General features: G+C 35.6%; 4 protein-coding genes and 1 pseudogene across 6 annotated transcripts; 4 read left to right on the top strand and 1 right to left on the bottom strand.

Moving 5' to 3' along the window:
- Nucleotides 1–1,035: 1,035 nt before the first annotated feature.
- On the top strand, nucleotides 1,036–1,662 carry LOC132164681 (germin-like protein 9-3). The gene has a single exon (XM_059575226.2). The coding sequence runs from the start codon at nucleotides 1,036–1,038 to the stop codon at nucleotides 1,660–1,662; it is 627 nt and encodes a 208-aa protein (XP_059431209.2).
- Nucleotides 1,663–4,195: 2,533 nt separating this feature from the next.
- LOC132164762 (putative germin-like protein 9-2) lies at nucleotides 4,196–4,820 on the top strand (annotated as a pseudogene).
- Nucleotides 4,821–6,942: 2,122 nt separating this feature from the next.
- Nucleotides 6,943–8,368, top strand: LOC132164550 (germin-like protein 9-3). The gene has a single exon (XM_059575083.2). The coding sequence runs from the start codon at nucleotides 7,511–7,513 to the stop codon at nucleotides 8,117–8,119; it is 609 nt and encodes a 202-aa protein (XP_059431066.2). The 5' UTR covers nucleotides 6,943–7,510; the 3' UTR covers nucleotides 8,120–8,368.
- A 913-nt stretch (nucleotides 8,369–9,281) lies between these two features.
- LOC132163430 (small ribosomal subunit protein uS11x) lies at nucleotides 9,282–12,704 on the bottom strand. The gene is made up of 6 exons (XM_059573717.2): nucleotides 12,594–12,704; nucleotides 11,257–11,376; nucleotides 11,069–11,114; nucleotides 10,181–10,266; nucleotides 9,920–10,049; nucleotides 9,282–9,568 (listed from the first exon to the last, which is right to left on the bottom strand). The coding sequence occupies exons 1-6, from the start codon at nucleotides 12,594–12,596 to the stop codon at nucleotides 9,501–9,503; spliced, it is 453 nt and encodes a 150-aa protein (XP_059429700.1). The 5' UTR covers nucleotides 12,597–12,704; the 3' UTR covers nucleotides 9,282–9,500.
- A 4,056-nt stretch (nucleotides 12,705–16,760) lies between these two features.
- LOC132163429 (uncharacterized) lies at nucleotides 16,761–21,162 on the top strand. 3 transcript variants are annotated; one of them, XM_059573716.2, is made up of 3 exons: nucleotides 16,761–19,876; nucleotides 20,004–20,136; nucleotides 20,634–21,162. In XM_059573716.2, the coding sequence occupies exon 1, from the start codon at nucleotides 16,940–16,942 to the stop codon at nucleotides 17,672–17,674; it is 735 nt and encodes a 244-aa protein (XP_059429699.2). In that variant the 5' UTR covers nucleotides 16,761–16,939; the 3' UTR covers nucleotides 17,675–19,876; nucleotides 20,004–20,136; nucleotides 20,634–21,162. The 3 variants fall into 3 exon arrangements, with proteins under 3 accessions (XP_059429699.2, XP_059429698.2, XP_059429697.2); XM_059573715.2 differs by having other exon boundaries at nucleotides 19,988–20,136; XM_059573714.2 differs by having other exon boundaries at nucleotides 16,761–20,136.
- Nucleotides 21,163–22,402: the final 1,240 nt, after the last annotated feature.

Raw genomic sequence — 22,402 nt, 5'->3', positions numbered from 1 at the left:
CAATTTTCCCAACACGTATACGTACCTAGCACTTTAATATACAAACATATTTTCTACTTGTTACCGTACACATAATACGGAATTGAAAAAATAAAGCAAGAAAAATTGAGACACCCATTTACATGGTCAGGACAATGCAGCTATATTTTACTATTCAATTATTTAAGGTCATAGCATATATAACATACTAAAAACCCTAATTGTACGACGTATTTTGGAAAATCCCAAAATACCCATTCACTCTACTTCGCTCTGCTCCGACAATTGGCCAACCATACTAGTATTTCAATATTACTCTTTATGCCTGAGAGAATATGAGCCACTTATTTCAACACTACTGAAACATGCACGTTTGCTTCTACCAACTGTGATAGTAAAATCCAATTTCCAATGCTGTCAAAGACAGAGATATTGAAAGCTCCATTCAAGTCCGCGAATGAAAGCCTTTCAAGAGCATATCCGTTAGAAACTCGTATATGTAAATGTTAATTCAAATTTACAACTGTCCCAGATAAGATCATACTAAAATACAAACAATTAGCACAAATAACACCGTTGCACTTATATATGTGTGAATATGTCATGAATTTATCACCAAAAATTGTAGAAAATAAAATCATACATTAAATCACGCATAATACAGTACATGAATGGCTTATATATAAAGTCCAATAATACGTCTCAACCTCAGAACCCAGCTTTAAGGGAGCATGCATCCTCTTTTTGGCTTGGTATTAAAGGTGCTCATTGGTCAAGAGAGCTTATTAAGCAAAACTTGTACTTTCTTGGTGTATTATACGAGCCAAATGATAAAACCAAAGAACTGCAGCTACAAGATGAATGTCTTTGTTGTTTTCATCTCTAGTTGTCATTCTAAAGGCCTGCAGAAGGCAGCACAAACACGATTGCCTTTCCTTCAAATTCTATACGGATGACACCCTATAAATAGAGCTCTTCTTACAAGCCTAAGCACCTCATTCCACCACATCAACAATCACTAAAATCCCATATCTTCTTATACCCAAGTTATCTTCCATGGCCTCTAAAACTTTCTCCATGAAATTCTTCTCTCTACTGATTTCTTCATTTGTCATCATCCAACTGGCAACAGCCGGAGATCCAGACATCCTCTCTGACTTTATAGCCCCACCAAATGTCACAATTGATGGAAATTTCTTCACATTTACTGGCATGCGTTCAGTTGTTGCGGCAGGGCCTCCCACAACCTTCAAAGTCTCCAAAGCAAGCTTGGCCGAATTCCCAGCTCTCAATGGGCAAAGCGTTTCCATTGCTGTCCTTGAATTTCCAGCTATCTCCACCAACCCACCACACATCCATCCTCGCTCTGCTGAGCTCCTTTTCTTGGTTCAAGGTACCCTTCAAGTGGGGTTCGTTGATACGACCAACAAGCTGTTTACTCGAACACTACAAACGGGTGACATATTTGTGTTTCCAAAGGGACTCGTACACTTTCAGTACAATGCTGTTGCGAATGCATCTGCAATAGCAGTTTCAGCTTTTGGGAGCGCAAATGCTGGACTTATTTCACTTCCCAACACTCTGTTCAACACTAGCATTGACGACAATGTCTTGGCTTTGTCCTTCAAGACCGATGTTGCCACCATTCAACATCTTAAGGCTGGTCTTGCTCCCAAGCCTTAAAGCTCGTTGATCCTTGTCGACGTGGTTGTTGCTGCTGTTGTTGTTGCCTTTCATCTTGTTCTTTTTTCGTTTGAATAATTACCCTCTTGTTTAGAAGGGTATGAATCATCAAATTGGTCATCAAATAAAGATAAATAAATTAATTTTGTTTCTAAATTGTTGGATATGAATCTGTTTGTAATAAAAGAAAAATGGAACGTACTCAACTCATTTCATTGCGATCAAAAGGAGAAAAGTAATTGTAGCAACATGTTTAAGAGATTAATACTTTTAAGAGTCTTGCATTCAGTTTTTTGTATAAGAACTTGAAGATTTAGCTATGAATAAAGTGTTAGAAAATACATTTTTTTTTAGATTTTGTTTTTAAATTATATATATGGCTCTGCCTAGATAAACCTCTTGCTTTGAGGAACAGCCGAGCATATTATTTTAATTAGCTATTGCAAATCAATTATCCCAACATTCCCCCAAGATGTCTTTCTCAGTTGAATTTATTCCCTTTCTAAGGCATATTCATTTTCCCACAATTCCCAAAAAAAAAAAAAAAAAAAAAAAAAACATACACTAGCAAACCACTCACCAAAAAGGCCATTAATACAGATAGACACGGCAATAGCAAATGTGGGACAATATATACTGTACAATATATATATAACCTAACAAATAAATGGCACATCAATTCTCTTATATTCATATGCGGATGGATTGGTGGCACCCCTTAGGTATTCTTTTTGAAAAGTATGGCTTCCGGGTGATTTATTATGATGCTCAAAGTAGAATTGATGCAAAACTTTCTTTGTATTCTGCATAATGGGAATTGGCGGTGGAGCCCTTCCAGATTTGATGTGTTTGTCAACATCTAGATGAAATGATAGGAATAAGATTAGGGTCAGGAGTTGAGTCCCATACGTGGAATATTTAATTGAAATTGGGTGAATGACTGAGACAATGTTCGAACTCAGTATCTTTGGCTTTAATATCATGTTAAATCACTGATTGTCCTAAAAGCTTAAGCTAATATGAAGAGATGAATTTAATCATTTAATCATTATTCTAACACTCCCGCCCGAAGTGGATCCTTGTGGTCTCTCCTACTTGAAAGAGCTTTTGTGGTGCTCCCAATCCAGTGGGTCTCCATCATAAAACTAGTTGAAGTTCCTATTTTTGAAGAGCATAGGCCAATATGGGTGATATCTAAAAAGGGGTATAGTATTCGAGCTATGAGACATGGGATGAAATTAGGGTGAAAAGACTAGCTGCAGATTGGTGGAAGATTGTCTGGTTTTCTATTGCTATTCCTAAACATTCTTTTCTTATGTGGTAGGCAATCAGGAACTATTTAAAGTGGGATTATAAGGATAGGGGGCTGCAAATTGAATGTTTTGCCGAAGAGTTATTGGAGGGAAGGAATGAAAAGGTGCAATTATAGTCAACCTTTGACAGTTTGAGAAGATATTGAATCAACTTACTGTGCAGGAATGGAGGAAGAAGTCCCTCAAAGCTAACATGTTATGAGATGTTTACAATATTTGGTGGAACCAAAATGAGATCAAGTATGGTAAGCATCCTAAAACAGAGGAGCCTGGTTCTGCAGAATTTATTTTGGGAATCTTGGGAAAAGGAAGATTTAAAAGAAGCTTTAAGAATATTGAGCTTTTTCAGAATTGGAGCATTAAAGAGGAGATTTTGGTTTAGAGGTGAGTGCTACTTGCTCTGTCATCAGAAGGGAGGTTTTCTGCAGAAGCTGAACAGATGCTGCTACAATTGGTTGTGCTTCTGCAGCATTGTGGCTTTTGTTTTAGGAATCTTTGGATGCCAGTTTTTTTACTAGTTGTTTGTGTTAAATCACTACTTGTTACAAAAACTTAAGCCGACAAGAATAAATAAATTTAATCATTTAATCAACATTTTGATAGTTTATAAGCGTTTGCTAATTTGTAGTCGTTTTTGGTCGATATGGTACTGATCTCTAGTATCATTGTGTTTCCGGTTTTTGCTGAAGAGTTATAACGTGTTGGTTTGCGCTCACATGTAAGCTCAAACTCTCATTTAATATATGATGCCAAAAACATAGAACATTTAACTGAAATTGAGAGTGAATGACGGAGTTATAGTTTGAAGTCAGGACTTCTAACTCTGATATCATGTTAAATGTTCATATCTTAAAAGCTTAAACTTATAGAAAGATAAATTTAATCATTTAATCAATACTTTTAACTCTATTTCACAAATTTAATCTAAGCATTAAGGAGCATCCTCTTTCTGGCTACGAAAGGTGCTAATTGGTCAAAAGAACTTACTAAGAAAAACTTGTACTTTCTTGGTGTCTTGTAGCAGCCAAATGATAAAACCAAAGAACTGCAGCTACAAGAAGAATGTCTTCGTAGTTTTCATCTCAAGTTGTCATCCAAGAGGCCTGCAGAAGGCAGCACAAACACAAACCCTATAAATAGAGCCTTTCTTATAAGCTTAATTAAGCACCTCATTCCACCACATCAACAATCACTAAAATCTATACCTCAAATTCTCTTCCATGGCCTCTAAGACTTTCTCCATGAAATTTTTCTCACTACTAATTTTGTCTTTTGTGATCATGAAAATGGCAATAGCCGGAGATCCCGACATCCTCTTCGACTTTATAGCCCCCCCAAATGTCACAATTGATGGGAATTTCTTTACATTTACTGGCATGAGTGCCCTTGTTGGGGCAGACCCCCCCACAGGTTTTGAAGTCTTGAAAGCAAGCTTGGCTGAATTCCCGGCTCTTAACGGGCAGAGCGTTTCCATTGCTGTCCTTGAATTTGGGGGTGGCTCCACCAACCCACCGCACACCCATCCTCGCTCTGCTGAGCTCCTTTTCCTGATTGATGGTACCCTTCAAGTGGGATTCGTTGATACGACCAATAAGCTGTCTACTCAGACACTACAAACGAGTGATATATTTGTGTTTCCAAAGGGTCTCGTACACTTTCAATACAACTTCTGCAAATGCAACCGCGCTAGCGGTTTCAGCTTTTGGAAGCGCAAATGCTGGACTTGTTTCACTTCCTAACACTTTGTTCAACACTAGCATTGCCGACAATGTCTTGGCTTTGTCCTTCAAGACCGACTTTGCCACCATTCAACATCTTAAGGCTGGTCTTGCTCCCAAGCCTTAAGGACAGTGTTCATTACCATTGATAGCTATTTTATGATAGCTCGTTGTTCTTTGGTACTTGGTCGATACGATTGTTGGGTTTTTTTTCTTTCTTTTTTTTTACAAATAATTACCCTCTTGTTTAGAAGGGTAAATACTAAATCATCAAATTTGTCGGCATTAACTGTTATTTCTCTTATTGGTCATCGAAAAAACATAAATCCATGGGTTAATTATCTTTACTCCCTTTCAAATTTATTTATTTATTATTATTATTATTATTATTATTTTGACATATTCGCACAAGAGGAGGGAAAGGGGATTCGAACTAGTAATCTCGGCGTGGTTCCAACCGATTGATCTACCTCTTAGGCCCCTTTAAATTTAATTTAAAGTACCACAGATATACAAATTATTCTTATTGGATTACCATATGTCATACTCAACCGCCTTTAACAAAATTTGTTTGCAAAAAAAATTTGGTAGGCCAAATAGTTGAATTTGGCGGATAAAAAAAAAAGGGAATAGGGATAGCCGAGCGAGCCACCCTTAAGTGTGTTTAGGGGTGGCCAAGACACCCCTAAAAGTGTTAGGGGGTAGATTGGCCACCCCCGCAACACATGGGGCAGGCTAAAAATGTATGCCTCTGAAACACTCTTGGGGACAATTTCACATAAAAAAGAGCGTTTTAAGTACATTTGGTTTCTAAACTTAGTGTATTTTCATCATTTCATGTCTAAAAAAGCATGTACTATCCATATGATCAAGATTACATTTGATTTAATGAGCTGCATAACCTATCATAAGGGGGGTTTTTTCTTTTTTTTTGCCAAAAAAAATAAATGGCAGTTTAAGGTGGTTGAGTGTGACCTGTAGTAGTTTTGGGAGAAAGATGTAAATGAGTGGTAGTTGAGGAGAGTAAAAGTGTTTAGCCCTAAATTCATTTCTTTTTCAAAATTGTTGCATATGATAATAAATAAATAAATTGAAATTCAACTAATTTAATTCACTACGATCAAAAAGAGAAAAGTAATTGTTACAGCATGTTAAAGAGAGTAATTTTTTTATTTTTTCTTTAAGGTAAAAAGAGATTAATACTTTAAGAGTAATATGACAAGTTAGAATTCCATCCATATACTTTAAACTTTAGAGACGTACACTTTACTAAAGTATTTGCGGACACATTTAAAAATATCCCCTCAGTTTTCATACGATAAAAATTGGTTTTGGATATGAGTTTTGTATTTTTTAACAAAGTGCTCATTTATTAACCTTTTCCTCCAAATAATTAATGGAAATGTCACATGTGCACAAATATTACACGTCAAAGGTGCCCTTTCACTATCACGTGGTCAATAAGCCACGTCAGATTTGATAAAAATATATATATAAATTTTATTATTATTTTCACAAATGAAAAAAATAAACCAAAAAAAAAAAGGCAAAAGAAAGAAAGAAAGAAAAAAGAAGAATTTGAATAAGATAGCAAGCCTTTTTTATTTATATTAAAGAATTTGGACATTTTAAAGTTTGGTGGTCAGAGTAGTAAATGAGTGTTAGTTTAGGGGAGCGCAGTAAATGTATTCATTTCTAAATGCTAATAAGTAAATTTTCCGTGTGCTAACTGCATGTGATGAATTTTTCATCTATTTTAATACCAAATGTTAACTGAGAGTGTGATGTGTAATAAAGTTGTACAGTTGAAGGCGAGTAAGTGTGACGCATTTTAAAATTTGGCGGCGATCCCTTTGGTTGTGCAACTACCAACCAAAGGTCAAGAGGGGGTGGCGAGCTGGGAGGATGAGATGGAAATGCTTCTAGAACCATCATTGATGGCTACATGTGAATGTGTTTTTTCTATATTTCAACTTCTCAAAATGCCCTAAAAAATTATCAAAGCGCAATAAAATCCGCTCAAATAACTGTAGGGGTGGCCAAACCATAGCTGCATAGATGTTTTTTTAATAAATTTGGACTGAAAAAATAAAAAAAATGTTTAGAAACAATCCATTCTATAATCAGCAATCAAAGGATGATTATTCTTTTTTCATCTGATCCCATAAGGATCATTTCACAGATATTCTTGTGTATGCAGATGATCTTAACATAGCAAGAAACAATTTAATTTGGAGAATAATTTCAATGTAGGCAGTATATTCTCTAGTTTCTACATGCAACAATCAAAAAGAAAAAGAAAATTCATAAACTAATCCCAGTTGGAGGTCGATGTTCGCAAAGCTTGTCCCTTTCCTGTTCTTCTTGGGGTATATGCGAAATTATGGACAAATTAAATGAGAACGCTGCTGCTGCTGCTGTCCAATATTTCTACTGAAACAATATTGCAGTGATAGTGATATATACTCAAATCCAATTTTCTAGTGCTGTCAAAGATAGACATATTGAAGGGTCCATTCAATTTGGCATGAAATCTTTTGAAGAGTATATTCGTTAGAAACTCCAACATGGGCCAATGCAATCGATTCTAGTGAGAAAATAGAAGGCTTTGTAGTTTTCATCTCTAGTTGTCATCCTAAAATGCCTGCAGCCTGCAGCAGGACCACAAACCCTATTGCCTTTCCTTCAAATTCTATATAAATAGAGCCTTTCTTATAAGCCTAAGAATCTCATTCCACCACATCAACATTAATCACTAAAACCCCATATCAGCTTTACCGGCCAACTCCTCTTCCATGGCCTCTTAAGACTCTCACCATGAAACTACTCTTCTCGCTATTGATTTCTTCATTTGCCATCATGATCCGCATGGCAACAGCAGGAGATCCAGACATTCTCTTCGACTTTGTAGCCTCACCAAATGTCACAGTCGATGGAAATTTCTTCACATTTACTAGCATGCGTTCCCTCATTGGAGCAGGCCCTCCCACAGCTTTTAAGGCTTCGAAAGCAAGCATGGCTGAATTCCCGGTTCTCCACGGGCAGAGTATTTCTATGGATGTCCTTGAATTTCCTGCGGGCTCCATTAGCCCACCCCACACCCGTGTTCGCGCTACTGGGCTGCTTCTTCTGGTTGCTTGCACCCTTGAAGTAGGGTTCGTTGATACGACCAACAAGCTGTTTACTCAGATTCTACAAACGGGTGATATGTTTATTTTTCCAAAGGGACTTGTGCACTTCCAATACAACGCTGGTTCGACACCTGCAATAGCAATTGCAGCTTTTGGTAGTGCAAATGCTGGACTTGTTTCACTTCCCAACACTTTGTTTAACACTAGCATTGATGACAATGTCTTGGCTTTGTCCTTCAAGACCGATGTTGCCACCATTCAACGTCTCAAGGCTGGTCTTACTCCCAAGCCCTGAGGATATTGTTCGATGGTGTTTAATTTGTGCCTTCTTTCTTTTCTTTATTTATTTATTTATTATTATTTTTTTTTGGAATAATTACCCTTCTTGTTTGGAAGGGTAAATATCATCACCTTTGTCAGCATCAAGTTAGATAAGCTCAAAGACACTGGCCTTTATCTTGACATACAATGAGCTAGCTTAATTACTATCTTCTCCCTCTTTCTTTTACCACCCTTCCTGCCGGGATTTTAGATTCAAGTGGCCGTACGTTGACAAGTGACAACTATAAAAAATAAATAAATAAATAAACAAATAATAATAAGGTTGGAGGTGGCAAATGTTAATTGGCTTGTAATAAATGAGAAGTGTTTGAAAGCCAAACAAATGAATTTTAAATTGACGTGATAAGAATTTTTAAATTTAAAAAATACAATTTTTTCTCTCTTGTCTGCCACGTCAGTTTAAAAAAAATTTTGAATTCATTTCTTTGGCTCACTAGCACTTCCCATAATAAATTGGCTCTCCAAAGAAAAATTCCTCTTTCTGAGTAATACTAAAAGTTTCTATTGTGTCACTTCGAAAATGAAGTAGCTTTTAAAATTACTATTTAATCAAAACTCAATAGTAATCAACCACAGGTCCACAAGTCCAATAATAATTTTAAAAGTCACATTATTTTTAGAGTGTCACCAAAAAAGACTTCTAACATTGATCCAGTTCTCACTCTTAACTCATAATAGATCAACTCCTTCCTAGGTCTGCTAATCTCCCCAAGTGCTTGAGCATAGTGGGAAACACAGCCACTATGGTCTATTTAAATATTGTTCTAGGGTTACTAAAATCATCCATAGATATTATTTTCCAAACATTTGTTTTAAGGAAACTTTGGCTCTCTCTAAAAACTTACTCTAATTTATCCAGTTAAAATATCAGCTACCATTCATGAGAGCCAAAAATTTTCCAGTCCTTAGATTTGAAAGAACTTTAGGCTATCGAGTGAAGCATCCCACAAAGACTAGCTACTGATTTCATAGACATTTTGAACCCAGGTGTCTTCTACAAATAAAGAACAATTTTGCTTTCTACACTCTCCATATGCATTGCATATCATTAATGACCGACCACAGCCTAGCCTAGATTAATCATTAAAGAAAAACAAACTCACATGAAGCATCACTAAGTCATTAACATAATTTCATTTATGCGAGAACACAAATGCCATAGATAATCTCACACCCTTCTGATTGTACATTATGCTTGATATAAAGCAAGAGTCCGCCATCGCCAAAAAAAACTACAAAAATGTTCCAACGACTAATAAGCCCTACAGGAAACCAAGAAAACGCATCACCAGCACCAAAGCTGAATGATAGGATGATTGGATTCGACAACGAGCCTACAGTCTTCTTCCTCTTCTACCACCCTTCCTTCGCGTGCTGTCACTGGGGATTGGAGTCACATCCTCTGTGAACATAACACACACAGTAAGATTCACGGCCACATTCTGATTCCAATTAAGTACATTGTTCTAGAGAGAAATTCCCAGTATGCAAGGCATGGATGCTAATGGTCCAAATCAAGCAGATGCCCATCCAGATAAACATAGTACCGGTAAACTGGGGTAGGGATAGAGAAAAACAAGCCCTAAATGCGGACAACCTCAGAAATTCATTCTATGCTGAAAGAACTTTTGCAGAATCTTTATACAAGACAGGCAAATCCTCAAGGTGTCTGCATCTCCACCATGCAATTGCAGCACACAAATGCCAGATTTTATGCTTACATTTCATGCATTTAAAAGATCAAGAGCCTTACCAATGCGACCAATCTTCATTCCAGAACGAGCAAGGGCACGGAGGGCAGACTGAGCACCAGGACCTGGAGTCTTGGTTTTATTTCCTCCAGTAGCACGAAGCTTAATATGAAGAGCAGTGATTCCAAGTTCCTGTTTAGGATTGAATGAAAATTGGTCAAGCTAGCAAATACTTATAGTCAATAAACACATTTAGGAAGGCTCAATTCAAAATCAAATAATTACAGTTCGAAGTAATAAATTAAAGGGAAAAGAGGAAAGACCTTGCATCTCACTGCTACATCCTGCGCTGCAAGCATGGCAGCATATGGTGAAGACTCATCCCTATCAGCTTTTACCTTCATACCTCCTACATTTTGAAGAAAGATTCATTTTCACCTTTCATGGGAATCCATAATGGAGACTTAAATTCTAACACTAACAAACACCACATCGGAATAATTATACTGGATGGACAAAAGCATACATGCAAAGATAAAGCAATTCAATTTGTTTCCTATGCTAAGGTTTAAAAGGCAAATAAAATCACTGCTAGAAGGCAATTTTTCTAGACGTAAACATAGACGCCCTTACTGATGTAAGAAGATCAACCAAAGGCAAGAACACAGAAGCACAGGCAAGCCATGCAAATGAGCATAGACAAGAAAGATGACACAAACCCAACATCGACATTAGCTAAAGAACAGCCAACTTGAAATGCAACCAATAGGAAGGAATAACTGACCCTTCCAAAATAAGACCCCCCCCCCCCTCCCCCCTCTTCAACTCTTATGGCCCAAAGTGACTCCTTAGTTACCCAAGTATGAAACAAAAAAAAAAAAAAAAAAAGAGTTGTAAGCATGGCATATTAAGGCCCGCATAAAAGTTTTTCTGATGCACACCAACATACTTGACCAGGAAAAATAATTAAGTTTTCCCCAAATAAATGGGATGGTTCAATATGAAAAGAGCATCACATTTATAAATTTCTTCGGTAGTAACAAGACACATAAAGGTCTACAGAAAGAAATATAGACACCAAAAACTATAGATATAAAATAACAAATGATGTACAACAGTGTAAACTCTTTTCAAGCAAGTGGGCCTAAAAATGTTATTCAAGATAAAAAGTGCACATCAAACTAAACAATTAGAAATAAGATCACACATACCAGTGATGCGAACAAGTGTTTCTCCTCCAGAAAGATCAGTCACATGCTGTTTTTCAAGCAATAAAATGATTTATGATCAAACTCAAAAAAAAAAAAAAAAAATCCATAATTGGAAAACAAACAAATAGCTTCTTTACAAAAATGAACAATGACACTTATTTATAAGAAAAATGAATAATGACACTTACAATGAAAGTATCATTAAAGGATGCGAAAATATGAGCCACACCAAAAACTTGTTCTCCTTCACGGGTAGCTGGCCCAAGGGTCACATTTTCTTCCTTTGGTTCCCTTTGCTTCCTCCTCGACTACACCAAAAATTAAGAAAATAAATTAGAATTAATCTCATTTCTCAAACATCAAGATTTCACACTCATAAATGTTAATTCTGGTTATCTTTCAAAAAGTTGCCCCCTGGAGATTTGGGGAAGGAAGATTTGAACCAGAACAAAAATAAATGGATAAATTTATGAGCTTGAGCAATTATGTGGTGCGAAAGAATAAATGCATGGCTTTGATAGCCGACTAGAAGTACTATTGAGTAGCAATGGAGCACACCATTCCATCCAGGATAATTATGAAACTAAAATTAAGAGCCCAATTACTGAATAATGTTCTCCATCCAATTACACTACCACACTAAAGTTTGCAGTTCCTCTCAAAAAAATGACATTAGTGTCACACTTTGTGAGGGGTAAAAGTTGTCTGTCCAACCCACTACCTAAATTTATACAGAGATTGAAGTGACTCCTAGTTATATGAAGTCTATAAACTTTGCACATCCTGATGCGTATTATTATAACTCAACAATCAAGCAAAAAAAAAACGATCAATTAAAGTCAATCAGTATAGCACATGATTAACGATTGCTGACCATAAAGTATGAAAGAATTAAGAAATTGTGAAAATATTGTGGACACCTTTTCCATTGCAATCCAGACAGAGAGAGACCAGCGACAAAAGAATGAACCAATCAAGAGAAGGATATGAACAAAATATGTCCAAACGTGACTACAGTACTTATAAACATAGTATATACATACACTAAGCAAAATTATCATCAAATGTGACTCAGTAAAACAAGCACACACACAAAGCTTTTCTACAAAAAAACAGGAAATTACTTGCATGAAGAAGGTATGGTTCAACAACTTCAATGAGTATAAAAGTTGGAAAACCGCACAGAAATTAGATATTACATGGTTTGGCTGAGAATCGAAAGATTGTTATTAGACCAAATTTTTAATTAATTTCAACTGTTCTAGTACAAAATAAATAAATAGAATTAAACATAAGCCTTCAACTTTTCCTATCGTTTCGAAGTTTTCTTCGCAAACTAAGAGGACCTAGAAAAGCACAACAATATAAAGAAAATCAACATTTTTTTCAGAATCCAAATGGCTACAAAATCCCACTGTTTTCCCATTACTGTAATCAACCTTTCGCAGCGACCAAACAGAGAACAAACAGGAACATAGGTCTTTGATTTGCTGAAAAGATTAGAAATTGGATTCGATTCGCTTACCATGGCTGCTTCGAGTAGATGAGGAACTCACACAGAGCGGGAGAGATTACTGGCCTGAGAAGTGCGGCTTTGGCTTAGAGATGAAAGCTTCGCTTTATATGAGACTGGGAATTAGGGTTTTACGCGGTGGGGAATATTTTTTGTGAATTGATGCGGAGGTCCCTGCAATTTTCTTGTATTCTGAAACCGTGCCTTAACTTTTGGTATTTTCCGAATTTAGACCTTGGAAGTTGGGCCATACTCTTTCTTTCCTTTTTTTTTTTTTTTTTTTCAATCGTGTTAAGAATGGTTTTCTATTCATGAAAACATAAAGTATTTTCTTAAAACTTATTATTCAAACAAGTTTTATTAGGGGTGTCAAGGCGGTTATGGTTAGCGGTTATTGGCAATAACCGCCAACTGTAACCGCCTTAACGATTAGTAGATTTCACTAACCGCCTTGCGGTTAACGGTTAGCGGTTAACGGTTAGCGGTTAGTGAAATAGATAACCGCTCGCTAACCGTTTCTTCAAAATTGATCTTTTTTTTTTTGCGCTTTTGGGCTTTCTTTATGGCTTTTTGAGCTTTTTTTTTGGCTTTTTTTTTACCTTTTTCTTCCTTAAAAAAAAAAAAAAAAAAAAAAAAAAAAAAATTATTTATAGTGTCGTCTTGGGCCCAATTGCTATAAAAAGAGCCCCTATTGAAAAATCATAAATATTTGATCCAAAATTTACATTTACTTGTACTTTAAACGGTTAAATTTTTTTTTCAAACAAAAAAAAAAAAAAACAACATATGAAAAAAAAAAAAAAAAAAAAAAATCAACACAACATATAAAAAAAAAAAGTTCAGAATTCAGACACCTGTCACAACATATAATGATAATACATTAATACTTAAATTGTGTTTATAAGTAACACATTGGTCATTATTTAATTCAATGTCAATTACTTAATTTGATATTATACGAATCATATCATCACTGTACATTAATAATATGATTCACTTGAAGTCTTGAATAAAGTATTTGAATTGTCATTTAATCATATGATTAAGTATTGATATTTTACATTTGTATTATTCATATGCATATGTAGACTTATATAGACTTATAACATATATAAACTTATAAGTTTATAACATACATCGGAAATAAGTCTCTAAATATTTAATTGTTGTATTAGTATGAATTGGTATACTTATGAGTTATGTCATATTATATATATATATAATTTGTTATTATATAATCAAATGATTTAATTATCAATTGATTATGTGATATAATCATATAAATTATAGTGATAATATATTAATACTCAAATTGTGATTTAATTATTTTTTTTAAAAAAAATTGTGATTTAATGATGAAGTGATTATATGATATAATCATATAAATTAGAGTGATAATATATTAATACTTAAATTGTGATTTAATTATTTTTTAAAAAAAATTGTGATTTAATGATCAAATGATTATGTTATATGTATAAATATTTTTATGATTATAATTATAAAAATATATTATATAAAAAGGCGGTTAGCGGTTATGATTAATAAACCCAATAACCACTAGGCGGTTATATCGGTTAGCGGGCGGTTTTTAACCGCCCGCATTGATACCCCTAAGTTTTATCCCACCAAATTTTTTTTTTTTTTAATTTTTAAAAATGGTTTTCAAAACACACAAATATTTTGTTGATTATTTTCTTAAAAACAGGTTTAATGACTGATTTAAAAATATAATAATAATAATAATAATAATAATAATAGTCAATATCACATATTCATCTAGTGGCCACTGGTTGCCCAAAAGTTTCGTGGTTACAAATCTGTTATTGTGCTAATAGTTTCAAAATTATTTAGAGATATGTGATACTTGTGAAATCATGTTAAAATCCAAGCTCACATGTGAAATATTATGGAAATGCTACTTGTTTTTTTGGTATTTTTTTAGTGTATTTTTGGTCATAGATGAATATTATTTTTTTTAAAATTATGTGAGAAATAAGGGTCAGTTTGTTTTTTTTTTTAAAACTTTTTTAAATAATATCCACTTAGGATGAAGTGGACATTAAGAGAATACCAAGAGAACACATAGTATTCCTAAGTACATTAGTTTTGAAATCATGTTTTCAAATACATTTTTTGGTGATTTATTATTTTTAAAATATGATTACTTTAGAACTACTATATTTTAATTGATACTTTTAAAAATTATGGTATATATATATATATATATATATATATATATATATATATAATAAATTAGTTATATCATGGAAATTAGTCCTTAAGTATGTTTTATGTCCAAAAAACTAACTTTCATTAAGTTACATGAATATTTTTTTGTCATATCATATTAAAATAATAAATATTTATTTTATTAAATAAATTAAAAAAGTAAATAAAATAATAAGAAATAAATTATAAAAAAAAAAAAAAGAAAAAAAAAAAGAAGGGATCCATCCCTAAAGGCCGGGAAGGTGAGGGACACCATTGGCTGAGGATGGTTAGAGCGGCCACCCTCATTAACAGGGAGGTGGCTCGCGAGCTACCCCAGCCATTAAATGGGGTGGATTGCAAGCCACTCCTCACCTCTAGGAGTGGCTCGAGATCCATCCCCTAGACCATGGGAGTGGTTGCCTCTCTCTTTCTCTTTCTTCTTTTATATCTAGAGCACTAGCAACAAATACCCTATAACCTATTTTATTTCTTATGTATAGGGAATATCTCAAATAAAATCACAAAAAGTTACCTGCAACAGTTTCTCTATTGCTTCCCTATACATTAGAAATGCAACAATGCTACTCAATGTGTAGAGAACCAAAATGATTTTTTTATACATTATTTTAATATAAATATTTATCTTTCCTATCTTATGTTTCATCTTTTTGCCTTTTATTAGGGATTGTGTTAGGATATTGTAAAAAATTTGAGGGTAAGTATAAAACTTGTATTTTGTAAAGAAATAATATTTTAATGATATAAAGAAATGTAAGAAAAGCTATTATGAAGTATATTTAAATAAGGAAGCAAAAAGTAATTTTGTTCTTTAAACTTGTAAAAAATAAAAAAGAAACTGTTGTTAGTGCTCTTTTAGGGATGCAAACATGAGCTATTTTAATTTATTAGTTTATAACAAAATAAATAATAATTATTTTAATATGATTCAACAAAAAATGCTAAGGTAGCTCAGCAGGCATTGCTTTATTGGATGGAAAACAATGACTTATTTCAAATCTACAAGCAAGCTAAGTAGTTAAAAATCAAATTTTAAATGCTGAGAAAGTGATCACGAAATGCAATTTGACTCATATATTTATCATTTTTAAATTAAAATAACTATAAAGAATAGTTTATTTGCATAGTACGTTGTCTCAATCTCAATTAAATCGCTTTGAACAATATCAACCACGTCTTCAATTCCCATTATCAGTCCACCTCATGAATTTGGTCCAAATTTCCGTCAAGAATATTGTATGTAGCATAGCATGCCCACTTTAATCTACAGTCACAGCATTGCCACTTTATGACATTTGTTATGGAATATATTGAGCGCATTTTGCGCCTCTCTTTTTTATTTTTATTTATAATATGGGTAACTAATATTCCCAAACACTTCAATAATAGAATTTTTTTTAAAAAAATTTTTATATGTTCACACAAGAGAGGAGGGGATGAGAAATTCAAACTAATAACCTCCGCTTCATAAGACGTGGTCTCCAGTCGATTGAGCTGACTTTTAGAAACCTCAATAATAGAATTTAAAAGGCCTATTAAAATTATATATATATATATATATATATATATATTTTGTGAGTTGTTAAAATCGTATTCAATACTTACTTTGATCGGACATTCGGAATCCATGATCGTTAAGTGCGCGACTCGTCGTATCCGCATTGAAATTGCCGGTGCCAGCATCAACTATCAAGCATCGAGATTCGAGAATCAAGATCCTTTGCCGGGTCCCACCCGGATTCGCTCCATTTCAAAAATGGGACTACCTTCTCGCCCGCACCGTTATCCCACGTTTATGTCATTGCTTACCCCATCAACCCTCTTCCCCAAAGTTTCCGCCACGTCATTCACTCCCCCATCCCCTACAATCGCATCTTCATATCTACATTAATCTACACCGTTGGTTATAGAAATCAGGATAAATCACCATTGTTTCGATTTGTCCAACGGTTCACATTTCGTACAGCCTCTACGAGAATAGCGGGAGATAGTAGGGAATACCGAATATAACCTTCTCCTTCCACCTCTCGCTCCTCGTCCTCTCTCTCTCTAAAGTCTATCACCGTGGTCCGTGGACGCTCCAAATTCACACAAACGCCATCGCTTTCTGAAACCGGACGACCCACATGGACCTCAACGGCCCGACCCGGTTCCGCCCCCGGAAATCCACGTCCAGCGACCGCTTCCTGGGCGCGTTCCCCCACGCGCCCCTCGAAAACCCTAGCTCCTCCTCCTCAACCGCCACCACAGCAAACGTCATCGTCGAGCTCAACGAGGACGATGTGTTCTGGACCGGTGACTATGCCGAACAGGACCACCACCATCACCAAAACCACATCCACTCGACCCCTCCCTCCTCCGCCTCCTCCACTCCTCGCCACAACCACAACCCCCACCACCACCACAAGAGTTTCGCGCAGGCAGAGAATTTCGGAATCCTCGCTGTGCTCCCCGAGAACGAATCGTCCCCGGGCCTCCGAAACGTTTCGAATTTGTACCACAAGGCTTCGTTTTCGTCCTCGTCCTCGTCCTCGTCCTCGTCCTCGCGTATGATTCCGGCGATCCCCAAGCCGCCGCTGGAAAGACTGGCGCTACCTTCTTCGCTGAAGTACCAGTCTGCGCCGGTGAACGTGCCGGTGCTGGCGAGTGCGATGCGGAGTCACCACGAGTTCGACGACATTGACGACGACGACGACGGTGGCGGGGACGGCGAGATGTTGCCCCCGCACGAGATTGTAGCTAGAGCGCAGTCGCCGATGCTCGCGTGCTCGGTGCTCGAAGGCGCCGGGAGGACGCTCAAGGGGAGAGATCTTCGCCAGGTTCGGAATGCGGTGTGGCGGCGAACAGGTTTTCTTGATTGAGGACTTCAATTTCTTGGGAAAATGTGCTTTTTTATTTTTATTTTTTATTTATCTTATTTTTGTTTTATATTTTTGTCCATTGACAATTATATGTGCAAGTGTAACTGTTTGGTTTAATCATCAAGTATTTGTTTTTAGGGGAAGAATGGTGTTTCGTTTGGTTTCTGATAAATTTGCGGGGGAAAAGAGGGAAAAAGAAAATAAAATTAGGCCTTTCGAATGTTAGATTGTTTATTTCTTGGGATGAAAGCAAAAGCCTACATTCAGAAACTGTGTTCAAAATGAATATTTGATTTCGGTTCATGGTGGAAGAGTATGTTTCACTTTGCTTGCAAGAGGTTACTGGTTTTTATGCCTTCAGTTCCTTCCAATTTTCAAGTACCCAAATTCAAGTAGTAAGATTATCCTCTTAACGGCGAGTTACAGTTAAACTAGGCAAACTAGGAAAGAACCATGTTTTGCTATTGTTGCGTGTAAAAATTATAGATTTAACGTGTATCAACCTACAACATCTATCTTCATATTCATATACATAGATGTCAACTACTTGGATGTAATGTACACAACATCTAACATTTTGAGTCCGTTGGGATTGCGATTTCAAAACATGCGATTTAAAAGTAACGATTTTAAAACTTGCAATTTGAAAACACGATTTAAAAAAAAAAACACTTAAGCGTTTGGTTAAATCGCAGGTTGACCTTTAAAATCACAATTTAGCCTTTTAAATCATGCGATTTTAAAAATACACTCCCTTGCTTTTGATTTGAAACATAGAAAAATCTACATTTTCAAACTGCAATTTGTAAAAAACGCACTCACCAATGATACATTTTCTCTAATTTGGTTTAAAATCGCACTTTTGCTCTGCGAAATCGTAGTCCCAGTCTCCTAGACGCACTCTATGTTTGTCATGCCTTTATCTACTTGATCCAAATGCAACTGTTATACTTGAAGTTCTTTTTTGGAAGCGTTGTGGTGTCTCCCTCCTCTTTCTTAAGGGATTATGTGAGTTCTAGTCTTGAAGTAGGAAATACACAAGTCTAGCAAGGGCCTAGTCAGCGTGTGATCTAAAATAATCAAAGATGTTTGCAGCTTTCCTTGCTTTATTATACAGAAGTCGGTTTGGATTTCTTTGTCATACCCAATAGTGCAAATGCTTGAGATAACAATGCACACTTCAATTGATGTGTTATCTGTATCCTTCATACTTAAGCTGCCCCAACTTTCAAGCATATTTGCAGTGCTCATGGAGTAAGACATAATTTGGCATCCATAGCCAATCTTCTTGTGTTGATTACATTTTTAGTGTTGTGATCATATTAAGCATGCACTTAGTGATGGAAACACGAAGTCTCATGTTTGTGGAACTTGAGTGTAATTAGTTATCATGATAAGTTGGTCTTAGATCTAGATGATGGTTTTTACCAAACGACAACCCCACCTTCTCCACCACCTCAAGCTCGGTTCCTCTGCACCCTCTCTGGCCTCCACTCCTCACCATCGTCCCTTTTCCACTAAGAGTGTGGCCCATGCCCCATTCATGAAAAGTAAATTTGGGTTTTTTCAATTCAGATTTGGCCCACTAAGAGTGCCTATTTCTTGATGTGGAGGCTTATTCTACCATAGTTTGTTGCTTCTCATCGATGGCTCCAGATCAATCCATTCCAGCGCTCCTCCTCCTACAACGACACCCTTTAGGTGGTTGTTTCAATTATTTAGCTTCTTGGCCCGCTTTAGAAACTGTATCATGCAGCCCATTTTTTGGCCCATTTTCTAATTCTAAATTGTATTAACTTCAAGCATTGTATTGTTGTTTCGGCCTATTGCCAGAGAGTCCACCCCTTATTGGTTTTTGTTTCCTTGTAACCCGTGTTCCCATATTGCTTAGGGGAAAAAAAACAACTCATTTTAGAGTTCCAGACATTTGGCAAAGAACGGTTGTTTTCTGGGTTAGGCACTTTTAAAACTCATTTTAGAGTTCCAGACATTTGGTGAAGAACGGTTGTTTTCTGGGTGAGGATGGACTTCTCCTTTAGTGTCCTTAAGCACCCGGGGTAATTGTTTCTCAATGTCCCACTCAATGATGCTGCAGCTTACATTTGTGGCAATGGTCTTCATGAACAGTTCTTGGTGCTGGATAGGCCGGCAAGTTTCTAAATCCTGTTACCCCAGCTGGCCATAGTGGATGTATTCTCGCAGGTGAGCCACTGGGAGAGAGAAAGAGAGGGAGAGGCATGGTTGGCTGCTTCGAAAGTGCTCTTAATCATCCTAAATAATTGTTTTTCCATGTTCTGCTCAATGATACTGCAGTTTACTTTTGCGGCAGTGGTATTCTTGAAGTGTTCTTGGTGCTGGGTGGATGGCAAATTTTTGAAATTATGGCTATGGCTGCTTCTGACCCAAAAAGAACATTTGCAGTTGTTGTCTTCTTGCAGGCGAGCCACTGCCAGAAGATGGAGGTATTTTTGTAATGCTTTTTAGAAAGTGCTTTTGGCTCTTTAGTTGTAATGTGACATTAAAGTAAAAGTAGTTATTGAGTGTTTTATAAGTATTTTGTTTGTCGAGTTGTTTGTTAATATTTTTATTTTTTATTTTTTATTTTTGATAAAAGGCAAAAAGCAGGTCGGAGTTTAATAGGGTACTACCATGATTATATGGTTGTGTTTTGGTTGGGCCTATGTGTTGGATCATATGGTTGCATTACAGTATTGGAGATGCCTTTACAGATGAGATTTGAGGTTGCATTTCAATTGCTGATCATGGATTGATTGGTGAATTAGAACTTTATGAACTAATGCGTAGACCCCTTTGTGGAGCCTGATCATTTATTTTTTAGAACTTTATAAATAAAGTGAATGTGATGGGTAGCAAGGTCTCATTTTCAGACCTTTCCCATGGATAGTGGTTGTATGGATTTGAATCATTGATGCCCATTCCTTTTTTGTATGTGATACAGTCACAGAAGCTGTTAATCCGGAAAGTATATGAGTACCTGTGACTCTGTTGTGGATTGAGGTCTCTTTCGCTTCCAATTCTGACATCCAAAATATCAAGGAGTGTTATCATTTGGGAAAATGTTGGTTAAGTTTGGACTTGTGTATACTGGGGAGGGAAATTATGTTGGCTCGTTATGGTTGAATTGTTTGGCTCGGATTTGGTTTAGGTGCCATAAAAAAACTACAACATATGTACGGTAATTTTTTCAACGGTCTCGGATTTAGTTTAACCTTCTCTTTTCCTCATACAGCACCTAAGCTAAATTCAGCTCTAGTATAGGTGGCACTGCAGAAGGGAGGGCTCTCTTTGGATTTGGTTTTCTGGTGTCATTTTATTTGGAAGATTGTTGATTTAAATTGGTGGATGATAATTCATTGAGTTTACACCCCTGCATATGAATATTATTGGTGAGATATCATACTGTCAGTTTCAAAGTTATAATGTTGAAGATTGTTATGATTGGTATATATGATCACAACTCTTTTTCTTTAGGCCAAATTGAGACACATGAATTGATTTTTTCTTTTCTTTTCTTTTTTAACAGTTGCAATTAGAGAGATTAAATGGAGAATACATGAACAGAACAAATTTTTTCTTTAGTCTGAGTTGAAGCAAGTTTTTCTAATTCAATCTATTAAGCTAGCATATGTTCAAAATGCAAATGATCATCACATGCATTTTGGACGTATTTAAGTGTAATAGATTGAAGTCGAGAAAATTCCTCTCAACTCAATTTGAAAGAAAATTTTGCCCCAATAATATGTGTTAACTATTTTTGTTCATTTACCATAAAGCTACTACTCTCTTCCTCATCCTCAAAACCACATCACAATTTCATTATTGTTCTTTTTCTTTTATCATAATAACAAAACAAATGTTGTTTCTCTAGAAATGTTTTTATGAAAAATATTGCACATACTCCTAATCCCACATTTTCAAATGCATATTTATTGACAAAATCATCATTAAATTTTAGATAGATTACTATTAATTTCGGATCTAACAGTAATTTTTACTGTTACGTCAAGAAATGTGCATCGAGAGTATGAATAGCATTTCCCTTTTTGGATATATTCTATGCACATCTTCTCTACTCATTTCTCAAATCAACAAATGAAATTGAGTGCATTTCATCATTTTTTTTTTTACCGAGAATTCTAATCCGGTATGGAATTATACCGGCTGTAATTTATTTTTTTACTGTTTATTTAAAATGAATCGTTCAAATCATGATAATTGTAAAATAAAGAAATATTAAAAAAAAAAAATTGAAGGAAGTAATTCAGCAAAAAATATTCGACCAACCCAAACCACCAACTTAAAAAGATTTTTTTGACTGATAGGCTAAAGGAGAGACTTTCATGTCCACTTGGTCTCAATACTTGTTTGGATTCATGGAAAATGTAGGTAATGTTGATGACTGTCCAGTCTGTCCCTGTGTCAGAAGTGGAGAAAAAAGAGGACACGTGTCTCCACATAATGCCGGTGCTGTTACCCACATTTGACTCTGATCTGTACTCTGTACAACTTGTAGGAAGCATACCCTATGTGGTTGGGAATCTTGCCAATTCAGTTGCACCTTCACCAACCACATTAAATATATATATATATAATAGCATTATTCTAAAAAAAGGAAATTAAAAACAAATTCATGTCACATTTAGACAAGGAATTCATGTTGTTTGTTGCAATTGTTTTTTTCAATTTTTTTTCTTTGTTTTTGATTTA

Source organism: Corylus avellana, chromosome 8 (genome assembly GCF_965113065.1).
Source record: "Corylus avellana chromosome 8, dhCorAvel1.hap1.2, whole genome shotgun sequence".
Classification (NCBI taxonomy): domain Eukaryota; kingdom Viridiplantae; phylum Streptophyta; class Magnoliopsida; order Fagales; family Betulaceae; genus Corylus; species Corylus avellana.
The sequence above is the reverse complement of the archived record's forward strand: the minus strand, read 5'-3'. Positions and strand labels throughout refer to the sequence as shown.

Excerpts from the sequence above, each read along its gene's own strand:
- LOC132164550 (XM_059575083.2), top strand. The coding sequence starts at position 7,511 with ATGAAACTACTCTTCTCGCTATTGATTTCTTCATTTGCCATCATGATC.
- LOC132164681 (XM_059575226.2), top strand. The coding sequence starts at position 1,036 with ATGGCCTCTAAAACTTTCTCCATGAAATTCTTCTCTCTACTGATTTCT.
- LOC132163429 (XM_059573716.2), top strand. The coding sequence starts at position 16,940 with ATGGACCTCAACGGCCCGACCCGGTTCCGCCCCCGGAAATCCACGTCC.
- LOC132163430 (XM_059573717.2), bottom strand. Across the intron at positions 11,115-11,256 it reads CCTTTAATGATACTTTCATT|CATGTGACTGATCTTTCTGG; the intron begins GTAAGTGTCATT and ends CTTGAAAAACAG. Across the intron at positions 10,050-10,180 it reads ATGTAGCAGTGAGATGCAAG|GAACTTGGAATCACTGCTCT; the intron begins GTCTTTCCTCTT and ends AATCCTAAACAG.